The sequence below is a fragment of the Protopterus annectens genome, chromosome 1.part0, assembly GCF_019279795.1.
Source record: "Protopterus annectens isolate FY-2018-M chromosome 1.part0, PAN1.0, whole genome shotgun sequence".
NCBI classification, from domain to species: Eukaryota; Metazoa; Chordata; order Ceratodontiformes; family Protopteridae; genus Protopterus; species Protopterus annectens.
In genome coordinates this window covers 156,802,344-156,815,783 of record NC_056725.1, presented here as the reverse complement: position 1 = coordinate 156,815,783, position 13,440 = coordinate 156,802,344, and the positions used below count along the sequence as shown (strand labels likewise).

At 39.4% G+C, this 13,440-nt stretch overlaps 1 protein-coding gene across 1 annotated transcript in view; it reads left to right on the top strand.

Annotated features, from left to right (window-relative positions):
- The window catches only part of LOC122787645 (nesprin-2-like), a 493,963-nt gene extending 483,444 nt beyond the window's left edge, over window positions 1-10,519 (top strand). The window contains exons 13-14 of the mRNA XM_044054502.1: window positions 5,278-5,327; window positions 6,768-10,519. Of these exons, the coding sequence (XP_043910437.1) occupies window positions 5,278-5,327; window positions 6,768-6,987 (270 nt within the window). The 3' untranslated portion in view covers window positions 6,988-10,519. The remainder of the gene's footprint in view (window positions 1-5,277; window positions 5,328-6,767) is intronic.
- Window positions 10,520-13,440: the final 2,921 nt, after the last annotated feature.

Below are 13,440 nucleotides of genomic sequence, written 5' to 3'. Positions count from 1 at the left end.
TACAACCACATTCCCAGATTTGTCACTGGACTGCCTTATAGGACACATCATTGTATCAATCTAAACCAGCTTGGATGGCTAGAACTGCCCATCTCGATCCAGTATAACCAGCTGATTATGGCCTATAAAATCCTTTACAATCCAGACAATACTCCTGCGCTTAAAAATGTTATCACCCCCTATAACAGTCATAGACCTCTTCGATCTTCTAACAGACTTCTAGTTCAGACTATCAAAACTAATAACTCAGCCAGTGACTCTCTCTTTGCCAACTCTGCAGGTAGATCCTGGAACTCTCTCCCAGCTGATATTACTTTACTTACCACCCTGAGTCAATTTAAGATAAGACTCAATATTTGACACTAAACTAGCTGTGTCAATGTATCAAACCTGACTAACTCTCCTCTAGAATGAGTAAAAAACTGTAATTTAGCTTACTTGTGTTACTTGCACTCAGGATTATCTCTAACCTTGGAATTTGTATAACTTAAGTATGTGACCACTGTAAATATTGTATCTGTAATCTTAACTGCTTACCTTGGAGCTTTTCTCCCCGGGCCTCCACTGAAAATGGATATGTATCCAGTCTGACTATGCTGGTCAACAAATGTAAAATAAGTAAAGTAAATAAATATTGATAAGATGCAAAGCATTCTTCATACTGAAAATTATAAAGAAGTTTCCCTTAATTAACTAAACTGGGCATGCAAGAAAATATATGGTCAATTGAATTATATATTTTTTGGAAAGGAGAATTGATATTTCTTTATATAACTATTTGAACATCATTACTCCTAGAATCCCAGTATTTTTTAGCATCCCCAAAATCCACAAGGGTCTTTCTGACCCTCCTATGAGACCCTTAATGGATGGAAGGGATTCCATAACAGCTGCCTGTGCCCAGTATTTAGATTATGACTTGAAAAAAGTATTGAAAATGGAAACCCAGATATGCAAAGACTCCTAGACTTTTTTAGAACATATCAACAATACACAATATGATGTGAATGACTTACTAGTCACTATAGATGTTAGAAATTTGTACACTGTTATTCCACAGACCATTGGTTTAGATTGGCCCAATGAGATGTTATTGGAACATAAAATTGATCAAGATAAGATAAATCTCATTCTGGAATTGTTGGAAATGGTTTTAACTAACAATCTCTTTTCTTTTAACAACAAATACTTTTTGCAAATGACTGGTGTTGCCATGGGGTCGGCTTGTGGAGGAGCATTTGCTAACACAGTCATGGCATATTGGGAGAGGCGATTTGTATTTCACTCAGTTTACCATTCCCACATAAAAATGTATTATAGGTTTCAGGATGATATTAGTCTGATATGGAAAGGTCCCCCAATAATATTAGAGCAATTTCTAGAACACATTAACACCACTACTACGTTCTTACATTGTATTTGGGTCGTTAATTTAAATAACATGGACTATTTAGATGTCCACCTTTTTAAGGATGAAATAAATAGGAGGTATGCTACCACAATCTATAGAAAAAAAAATTACTCAAACTCTTTCCTGCACTACAGCAGCTCACACCCTGAGCATCAAAAAAGATCAGTGGTCAAAGGGCAATTAGTAAGAGCTGCTCGTATGGTGTCCAGGGATGAGGATTTGAAGGTAGAGTGTACCAACTTAAAAACTATGTTTTTAAAAAGAGCATACCGATGGATTTACTTAATGAATTAATAAAAGAAGTCACAGAAAAGAGGGAAATAGGTCATTTTTGACCTATTGTTAACAATGTCATCTTAGATTGTGATTCCTTGAATCTTGATGCTATGGCATCACGATATTAAACACTCAGCAAGATCAAAACACCCATAGGAGAGATAGTGCTACCTTCCTGAAATCTTTGACTATTACTTATAGTTCAGATTCCCATGGTTTGAAGTGGATTTTTCAGAAAAATTGGGACATCCTCATGAAGGATGTTGATATCAGAACCCATTTCGGTGACAAACCAATAGTAACATACAGGAAGGGTAAGAACCTAAAGGATCTGCTTAGGAGTGGGTACAGTTCAAATGTGCATGGCTGTTTGAGCACCCACAAATGTGGAAGATGTAATTAGTGTCACAAAATCAAAACTGGGTCCACATTTATTATAAATAATTAAGGGGAGGTATAATTGTTCTTCAAAGGCAGTAGTATATGTGGCTATATGTGACCTATGTCCTGTATTTTACATAGGTAAAGGTGAAAGGAAATTCAGCCACAGAATTTATGAACATGAATATGCTATCAAAAAGAACAATTTGAATAATGCCTTGGCCAGACATATTCATGATAATGTTGACCATACTTTTAGGTTTATGGCCACAGATCATGTGGATATAAATGATAAAAGACTATGGGGTGTGTATTTAGAATTAAAAGAACTTAAATGGCAGATTGCATTACATGCTGATAGATGGCCAGGCATTAATGAAAGAACCTCAATCACCCCAATGCTAAAATTGAAAGCTCTTGAAAGAAACAAAATAGTGGAAGAAGCATGACATAAAATATAGAATTTATTGTTCTGTGGTATTTAGGGTAATTCTTCAGAGCCCATAATAACAATAATGAATGTTTGATGCTGATGTTTTACTTTGAAGCATTAGTGTTATTTACACAATGTATTTGTTGTATTTCTTATATGTTTTTAAACATTTGGAGTTTATTATGGAAACTGAGGGGTTAATTTTTCTTGTGGTTTTATCCAATCAGAATGAGTTGTGCATTATTTAAGTGCTTGCTTAACATTATATCATTGTCTGATGAAGTTTACACTGGTTAAACGAAAGCGCTTACATGGTTTATCTTTGATATTTTTACAATAAATACAAGGCTTTTATATTTGCTGAACTCTTGTGCTTCCTGTTTGCTGAGAGGACAGACTGCCAGTTTTTGCTTTCTTTCGTTTGTTGGAGTCTTTTGTCATTCAGTACTGAAACAGCCATCAGTCATTAGATGGCAATCTGTGGAGATTAAAAGTGAGCCTTACGAGAGTGCAGTGCACCAAAATGCTGTCTTTTTTGGCTTGGATACTAGTACAACAGACAGTATGACAAAACACAAGTAGTAGAAGTACTGAAAAAATGGATTCTCCTTAAACCAAACAGCTAAGTAGCAGAGCAACTTAATTTATTTTATGAAGAAGGAATGCTTGTGTAATTAAAAACCCATCAAAGTTTTAGTCCATTTTCATCATTTTTTTGCCAGTGAATATGTTGATATTGTATCACATTATTTCTGCCTCTTTAAATATAGATAGAGTTTTTATTTAGTTAGTTAATTTGTTTACAGGGGTAGTACAGTAATCACAACCGACCATTTACAGGCAGAGCCCAGATGAAGAAATTCAGAAGAAAATAAAACAGAACAAATTTGCAAACATGGAGTAATCACATAAAGAGAATCCCCACAGAAAATCGAAACAAAGAATAAATATTGTTTACAGAATGAAAAAAAAATGGCATTCATTTTAGTAGTTAAATATGAGAGGGAAGCAGCAGATAAGAACAGAGAGTCAAAGTGGAAATGATGTAGGTGAAGGGGGGAGTTAGGTAGTGTATCAAGTGGAAAAGCACTTGCAAGCAGGTTTTTGATGGGGGTATCATTTGAGTTGTGCATTGAAAGTGGGTAAAGAGAAGACTTCTTTTAGGTGAGGGAGGGTTGCTGTTCATTGTATCAAAAGTTTATTTGTTCAACAAAATGAATTACAGGTTCATTTGTTTAAACGTTTATTTTAGTGAACATCCATTTTTGCAACTGTCTGGGAGTGGATGTGCAAGTATGTGCAGGTTAGGGTGAGGTAAGGCAATAGAGTTAGTGTTTGAGAGAGAGTGTGCAGTTAAGGATTACAGTGGAGTAAGAGTTACGAATACATTTAGTGTGTGTGTGTGTGTGTGTGTGTGTGTGTGTGTGTGTGTGTGTGTGTGTGTGTGTGTGTGTGTGTGTGTGTGTGTGTGTGTGTGTGTGTGTGTGTGTGTGTGCGCATGTGTGTGCGTGCGCATGTGTGTGTGTGTGCGTGTGTTTGTAAGGGTTAGAGTGAGTTAGATAAGGGCATAGCTTCTAGTGCTGTGTGTGTGTAGTGAGTATCCAAGCTGTCTTGGGTAGTGGCAGTGTTACAGAAGCATTTTTCCTAAGGTAATGTATAGGGTTAGGGGCAGGAGTAGGGTTAGGATTAGTATACATGACTAAGGTGGAGTATTTGGAAGTCAGTTGAGTTTTGAGATTTTGTATTTTCTGGCTTTTGTTTTACATCATTTGTCTTCAGTCTTTTGCTATTCAACTTTCTGGAGCCAAGAAAAGGAAACAGGACTAACTACAAAAAAAAAGCAAGGTGATAAGGGTCTGCTTAGAGGCGATCGTTGCTTGACTTACAAAGCCATGTCTGACCCAGTTCTGTTAGAAATGCTACATCTAAAGAAATCCCAATCCCTCCGCACTACACACTCCAGAGACCTCAACCTCATTACCGCAATCAACAGAATAAGCTGGAGGGACAAGTTCATAACCCAGAGACTGCCCATGCTGTGGAATAGACTTCCCATACATGTCAAGCAGAGTGCCTCACTGGCCCTCTTCAAGAGAAATCTTGATGAGTGGATGGGAAATAGAAAATTCACACCGGGGATCACTCCAGTGTCTCTACTTGACAGAGACACTGGGAACTAAGGTCGGGTGGCACAATGCCGGGGTAATCCTATGGGCTTGGCTTGTAAAGGCTCCAGGGCCATTAGCCTAGTACACACCTATGAATCTATGAACCTATAAAGGCATTGCTTGAGTACAAGGGGTATGTAGAGTAGTTAAGGGAGTAGTATCTGTCCTAATTTGAGGATGAGCAAGAAGTAGACATGATATGGCAGTATATTTGATCTTCAACTTAGAGTTGAGGGCGTTCCAGATAGGAAAGCTGCATAGGGTTCCATCATAGCTACAACTGTGCTTGGATCATTCTAATTTATTTACTGTCTTTCTTCATTAAATATAGAAAGAAATATAACACATCTGCTGCTAGTTCATTTGTCCAAATCGGTTTTATCTAAGTATGAATTTGTTTTTCAAAGTCCTACCACTGTACTGTGACTTATTATTTACTCTGCTAAGATAGCAAGAGCACACTAATGATCTTTCCACAGTAATGCCATGCGTGGTCCCTTCTCGTAAAATAAGTTCATATTACTCTCATTTGAGAATAAAAACATATTGTTCACTTTGATATATTTCCATTGTTTCTTTCCACTCTGATATTTCTATGTTGTTTACAGAACCGAGAAAAGAAATCCGTGAGAGATGTAGCCATCCAGATTGATCAGTGGTATGTATTATCCTGCAGATATTTGACTGTATTTTTTTTTTTGAATGGCTCACTGTAATATTTGTAAAAGTTTGTTTTCTGTACTCTCTCGCTCTCTCTCTCCCTATCTCTGCGAAATCAGAACCCCATCTATTGCCAAGCACCTATTTATTTTCTGTGTTGGGCAAGAGCATTATTTTGGTCTACTACATAGTACCAACTCTTACAGAAGCCCATGTATGATGTAGTGGACATTTTCATCCAAACGTACTTTTAAAGTTTTATATACCTGCTCTTCCAGTTGGTTTTCAGGGTGCAGTAAGGAAGACTGCTGCTGTGTGTAAGAAGGAACAGTTGCATGTCAAATAACAGGGGAACCAAGCATGGCATCTAGGTGACTGATTTGTATTATTTTCTTTTTGACAAACACACTTGGAGGTGTAAAACTTACACATGCCTTATACAGCTTTGGGAGTTAGAAGTTCCCAACGCCATATACAGCAGCTTATTATGTCTTTCTTTCTTTGAGTAAAACATGGGGTTAGCACATTGAATGATTTCTCAGCATCTTCCCTGAAGTCATAGTTGCATTAAGTGAATTAAGCCACCAGGCAGTGTGATGGTGGGAGCTTAAAACTGCTTATGAGCATTATGTTAATATTGCTGACATAGGGGTTTGTCCATCAGTGGGTGACATCAGGATGGCAGATAGATATCCCATAGTGATATTGATTCCAGGTACTCACCTGCAGAAGAAAGATTCACATGCAGTGGACTGGCCTATTATTTCTCCCTGAGCCTGCAGTCTGAGTATATAAGTAGCACATAACCACTGGGCTGCATTCAGATATGACACAGTTGCAGGGCTTGTGTAGGGTAACATAGTTCACTGTTGTCATTCTTATTAGTCCAGCAAAACTGAATCTGGTGCCTGGTTTAGAATACCAGAAGGCTGTCAGTTATCTGACTCAAGTCCAAATTAGTAGTTTGTTATGAATCTTACTGGGGCTCAATAAGAAAGTTCACTTTTAAGTGTGCAGGTATATGTGCTTTGTGGGAGCTGTATAAGTATGTTCCTTGTGTAAGAAGATTATGTTAGATCACTGTACTACACTTACCCAAAAGGCCAAGAAACAAACTACCAAACAAGAGCATGGATAGTTCTCCACTAAACTCTTCATGTTTATTTTGAATATTTATTTTTATAGGGAGGGTGCATGTTTATTTTCATTTGATGCGTTTGTGTCATTGTTACTGTCTATAGGAAGTGTGATGATTCAGCTTTTCCTAACAGCCAAACATAATCCAATGTTCTGCTGTTTTCTAATCTAACTTAAGATCCCCAGCAGCCGCCCAGTTCCTATGACATGTAGATCCGCCAGTATAGTCACACATTAAGCCATTTTTTCTGTGGCTGTTTTTGATAGATGTTTCTCATCATTCCTCTTAATGTATTTACAGGCATGAATTTCCTTCTGATTGCTACAGCTCTCATGAGTCTCCAGTGAAGAATTCTCTCACCACGTGGCTTTTAAAGGTGGCTGTCTTCATTTTTGGTCTGCTTGGAATCTTCATGTTTGTCCCATTGCCTGAGCAGGAGTACAACTGTTTTCGGGCTAACCGTTTTGCCAATTCTTTCCGGATAATGCTGACATATGTCAATGGACCACCTCCAACATAACCACCACAACATGTCATGTATTATAGTACTGTATTAGCATTCAGGCATTGATTTTAAATACAATGCAGGAGTCAAGCTGCACTGGATGGGATTTCATTTACAGTTGCACATTTTTTTCATAAGGATCCAAAGACATACCAGAATGTGCTAATTGCTGGTCTAAACTGAACAAGAACGATGGAAGCAGTATCCTGCCACAGACTTTGTGTTGTGTTTGTAATTAGTATGAACAGGTACATGAAATGTGCAAAAATTATGTTATGACAATGGGGCACCACAGATCACACTCCTGACATCTTGAACTGCCAAAAGAGCTGTCATAGGTCATCACAGTAAGCTACTGTTGAACCTTCAGACAAAACAAGATGGACAACCTGACTTCAGTGGTCATGCTGGGATGAGGGTAACTATGTAAAAAGGGTATGAAATATGTTCTTAATGTTGTCAGAGTCTGCAATGAAAAGGATGAAAATATTTGGACTAAAGTTTGTCAGGCTGTTGATGTCTTCTTAATAACAGTCTTGCCTTTCTTACAAAGTGGAACAAAATCCATGTTAAACAGTAACTGCAGTAAGCAAATTCTTTAAGCAGGCATATCCTCCATTTTGCAAGAGTTGCATTCTACAACATAACATTCTTATACCACTGAGACAAGTCTTTATCATGTATTTTTCTTTTATTTATTTCACTGATAAGTTAGTATACTTAGAGAAATGCATACAGAAACCTCATTCACGATTTTCTCTCTCTTCCCTCCACTGCATATTTTGAACAGAATCCTCATGTTTGCATAAGCTGTCAGACTAAAAACTTAGTATGGCATACTGGTTTCCCTCCATTTGATTGAAAGTCAGTTTGGTCACTGAGTGATAGAGGTGGTGCTTAATATTGAACATACGGAGAGCTAAACATTCAAAACGTTGAGGGACTGTTTCATTGTGAAAGGTGAGTGGGATTGGATGGGGGTGAGAACATGTGTGTGTGTGTGTGTGTGTGTGTGTGTGTGTGTGTGTGTGTGTGTGTGTGTGTGTGTGTGTGTGTCTGTATCTGTGTGCGGTAGCCGGAGTTAGGGTTGGGGATAGGTTTTGTATGCTAGTGTGTGTATTTTAGGGTTAGGATCAGGGCTAGGTAAGGGGTAGATGTAGTGATGTTAGTGTGTGTGTTTGTGTGTCTGTGCGTGTCTTGTGTAGTGGCAGTGTTATGGGAAGATTTTTCCTTAATTTAAGGTTTAGGGTTATGGTTGGGGAAAGGACAGTGTTAGCGTTAGGGTTAGCACCCATTACTAAGGTGGTACAGGGAGGCAGAACCCAGTTTTGTTTGATCATGTTGTATACCGATGTGTTCATCTCAGCACATTTTCAAGATCAACATTATTGTTTCACTTAAATGTATCACCAGAATACCTATCACTATAATTACTTCATTGAAAGGTGTTTCTGCAGTAAAATAGGCTTTTAACCCCCCCCCCCCCCCCCGCCCCCAACCTCAGTGAATTTTAGCTATTCCAGGCAGAGTATCAGCAGCCATCTTAACTTTGACACCAGTTATTTCTCACTGGTAAAGAGTGAGCACACAGTGGTACTAATATCTTATTCCATGCCCATTTTCAAATAGTTTGTCAGCTGCCTTAGTTTGAGTGCATCTCAAACCTTTACTAAATGTTAGACCTTGCAGTGCCTCAGGACACACCATCCATTAGCAACACAGGGCATTTTTATTGTTCAGCACTCCTGCACCAGAAATGCAAATTGAATTGGGTTGACTGACTGCACAAAAGGATGCTGTCCATTTGGGATGGTAGACTGCCTGTAAAGTTTTATTACCGTAAACAGAAATGTAACTGCATCACCACCAAAATGTGGTATTTTTTAATACAAACACTTCTACAGATCTGCTTAAATTGTGCCTTATGGTGCTGTAATATTATTTAAGTTTTTTTCTTATCTGATTACTTCAACTTAAAACTGAGATACTTCCCATTTTTAAATACGGCTCTTCCTACTGCAGTCCTTTAAACAGGAAAAAAACTGACACAAGAAAATGATGTTGCTCAAGCTTAAAGTCTAAAGGAGAAATGTTCTTCCTTTTTTAAGCATCACTTGTTAACTAGCATACCTGCAGTGTTTATGCTGTAACAAAAGAAAGTTGTATGGAATATGACATAAAGTGTCCTTTTTTTAAGACACTGGTCAGTGTTTTCTGAACACCTAAACTGCCCCACTAGGGCTTGTGTAGTACATATCCTATTAGCTCAAGAAGCATATACGTTACAAGAGACCATGCAACATTTAAACAGCTCCAATAATTTGGTTACCTGACTTAAAGCTAAGTTATGTGTATAAAACATGTTATCAACAGCCTTATCTCAGGAGCTTTTTATCATCTCAGAACTGTTTTAGTTTTATGTCTCAGGCAGATAAAGATTAAGCTAAGGTTGTTAAGTTCCTGTTATCTTTCTGAAGAAATGTGCAAAATAAACTGTGTAGGTTTTTTCCCAGGCAAAATAAACATGCACAGTGTTACTCTGCTTTAGGGTATCTCTTACTTGTATGCAGGTGGAAATAACTTACCTTAAATGTTTTCTTAACAGATTCTGGCCAGTTTTAGGGTTTCTTTTCAAAAGTTTTAAGGGTATTATTTTTCCTTCATAAAGTCTGCATTAAATGGTTTGAGTACCAGTAAGCCACTCACTGCTAACATTTTTATTGTATTTCCTTCAGTATTTTACTGATTGTTTTAGAGTTTGTTACTGTTTATATGTGTCAGAACATCAGAATACACAAAGCTAAATGTTTTAGAAACAGCAAAATATGCCTGAATTTTATAAATAGTAACAAATGCTTTGGTCATTTGTTTAAGGTTAAATATACAATTTTAATTATATTAATATGGAAATTAATGACCAGCACAGTGCAGCATCCCATGGCTCTCAGAAGAGCAGCAGACACTCTTAACAGAAAAAAAGGCTTTAACACAAACAGCTTCTATTGCGTCAGCTTATGGCATGTGATCTGTTTTCTTTGAGTAAAATATGAGAGGAGAAGAACAAGGGCTTTCTTGAGAGGAAATGTATGTAATTCCTTCTCCCTAAGCTAATAATTTGAAAGAAATTGGAAGTGAAGTACCGGATAGGAATGGATGGCTTTCTGAAGAGGGTGATTTGCAGGACACCTCCACTCCCCAGGTGTTCTACTGCATTTAATACATGACCATTTTCACCAAGGTTCTGTACAACTACCTACATTAAGGCAGCTGTATCATGAATGAATAAAATTGTTTTCCACTGTGTTTTTCCCCATTCGCCGTAAGAAATTTGAAGCTGAAGGAGAGTCTACATTACAAGAAAATGTATTCCTCATAAACATTTTGATTCTCTAAAACAAAATGTTCTACTGTATCAAACATTGTTCACAATTTTTCTGATTTGGCACAAGTTCAAGCCCACAGTGGTGGTGCTGCGGTAGCGTTGTCACCTCCCAGTAAGACGCTGTCCGGTTCGATTCTCAGCTAGAGTGTCTTCTGCGTGGAGACATGCGTGAATGGGCGTACCTTCGTTGAAGGTTATGCGTCAGGGCTGGTAACTCGGCGTGTAAAAATCAACTATCACTCATTAGCGGACCGGAGTTCCGCTGTGGCGACCCCTAACTGGGAAAAGCCGAAAGACACAACAACAACAACATCATGCTGCAGCAAGATAAAGTCTTGTAAAAGTGATCTCTGATGCCCCTTTTCCCCCATCTAAGGATTATGAAAGCATTTTTGGCATAAAAAATGTAGTTCAGACTATGTATGTTACAGCTCTGGATCTGATGCTACCTGTGGTTACATATCAGTGTGATGTAATTCATCAAGTGATTTTCATGCTGGAAGAGCCATCTCCAATCAGTGAAGGCCAAAAAGTGATTTACGTTTGGACACTCTAAGGATATTATGTCATCACTATAGACTTGTAGGTGATGTGTTTTGAGAAGAGATTGTAGAACAGAATCTTCTCTAAACCAAAGTTTAGCATATTCTGAAGAAGCATGAGGTTCCCTTCTGAAGTCACTAATAAGGAAAACAGTGATAGAAATTTTCATGTCTTCCTTCAAAGGAATCTAGATCTTTTTCATGCCCAAAAAAAAGATCAGTGGAAATCTAATTTAGATTTTTTTTTTAATTTTAACATGTTTGTGAAAGTGAGAAAATCTAGGTAATTTACATTGTCATTCACAATGTGTTTGTTTTCAAACTACACTGGATAACGTCCATATTTTCGTGTAGGAAAATAGTATTTCAAGTTTATGCTCCTTCTGTTTGGACTTGCTATCATTCCTATGATATTTTTCAAATGCCTGCCTGACTTTAGCAGTGACAACTGTTTAGCCGAGATGTATTCATATGATTCCATAAATGAATAACTGCCTCTTACAGCCTGTGTCACAGAATCAGTTGCTAGACCATTAAGCAATAACTGACGACGTAGTCTGGTATATTAAAGAATGTTATGTAGTCCAATCTCACCTTCATTCTTACCCATGGGTTCAGAGCCGAACCTCGGCACCGACTCGGCCATACTCTAGCTCGAAGTCTTCAGTTGGCTCGTGGCTAAGAGGTATCCCATCATGCAACAGGTCTATTCCCCAGATCTCGTTTGCCGCTCGTTGCGCTTAGACGTGGTCTCGCTTTTGGCCATGGCTAAGTATACTGTTTATAAACTTTTTAAAAATTGTTGACTTGTTGTTGCTCAAAAAAGCTATTTTCATAGCTCTGTCTGTGTGGTAGTGGTGTTTACTGCTTTTGTTTTGTTTCTCTTGCTGTTTTTTTGTGGCCTTGTCATTGGCCATTTTGGTATCCCGTTCATTTCCTTTCTCCCCATGGGCTAGGCCCATTTCAGTTAGAGGACCTAGTCCTCCCCATTGTTTCTGTCTGGTCTTTGGTTTGGTGCTCCATTCTGTTTGTGTTTAGTGTTGTCGTGTCTGGCTAGTGGTGGTATCCTTTGCTTCCCCGGGCTAGGCCCGTTAAAGTTAGAGGACCTAGTCCTCCCTGTTGTCTTTTCCCGCCAGTTACTAGGCCATTTTAGTTAAAGGCTCTGTTTCTTGTGCGGGGTTTAGTTGGGTCTAATGTGTGTACGTATTGCTTTGTACCTTTTCAACATGTCCAAGGATTCTAAGGAACACAGGCCTTCGGGCTTTAAAAAGTGTGTTGAATGCAACAATAAAATGTCTTTGACTGATGGGCACTCTGTGTGCATGTACTGCTTGGGGGCTATTCACCTCCAAGAGTCCTACTTGTTTTTTCATTCCTTCAGTCCCCGTGTATTACAGGAGAGGAAGAACAAGCTCATTTTGAAAGGACTGCTTAAACACTCCTTCGAGGAAGACTTGACTAAGTCTTCCAGTGCTATATCCTCTCCAGCTAAAAAGGACAAAAAGACTTCTAAGAAGCACTCTCCAGTTCTGTCTGTTTCTTCAGAGCCACCAGAGAAAGTTGTTAGAACAGCTTCTCCTTCTTTGGTTCCATTGCTCTTGGTGCCGACAGAAGGTAGTGTCTTGACCAAGTCCGTATCGGCTCCCAGCCTTTCGGAGCCGGTCACAGATATTTTGGTTCAGAGCCGGTCTCCAATTATTCAACCTGTTTGTCCTTCACGCAAGTCCCCTTCTGTAGGGAGATCCAGATCTCCAACAATATCCTCCAGGTCCTCCAGAACCCTTTCCGATGAGGACGTTGATAGGGTGGTGAAGAAACTGCTTCAGTCATCGGTGTTGGCCAAATTGATTTCGGCACCAACCCAGTCAGCTCCAGAGCCTATGGCCTCTTCATCCTTTGTTGTTCCTCCTCCCAGCCCTTCTCAGCCTTCAGAGCCAGAGTTGTCGGTTCCATCAGGTGCCATTAGATCGGTTCCAGTAGCCTCGCCTGGTCTCTCAATTTCCGATCTGACCCCGTTGGCTCCATCCACGTGGTTGAGGATCCATGGTTCTCCGGTTGGACCCAAGGGGGAGGGCTCGAATCGATCTTCATCAGTTCTGAGCCTTCCTCTCGGTGCTTCGGCTTGAGTGAGCTTGGACACGACATGTGCTTCGGACCTCATCTCCTCGGCACCGAGGGCTACTACTGTTTCCTCTACAGTTAATCGGCCTTCAGAGCCAGGGGGATCAGCCTTTTAGGTTATGAGGAGCATGCTGGCCAGGTCATCAGCTGCATCCTATGACACCGATACTCTGCCCCCTCCAGCACCAGTGTCAGTTTTGGATCACCCTCTATCCATGGGCAGCGGAGACCCTAAGCCTCAGGATACCTCCATGAGTGGTCCCCAACTTTCTGACGTCTCCCCAGAGTTTTTGTCCGAGGAGCCCGCCAGAAAGAGATTGTGTAAGAGGAAACAGCTCGACTCCCCGGATGAGTCTCTCACGTCGGACACTGACTTCGAGGAGTCAGAGGGGTCCCCAAGTCGTCTTCTGAAGATATCTGTTT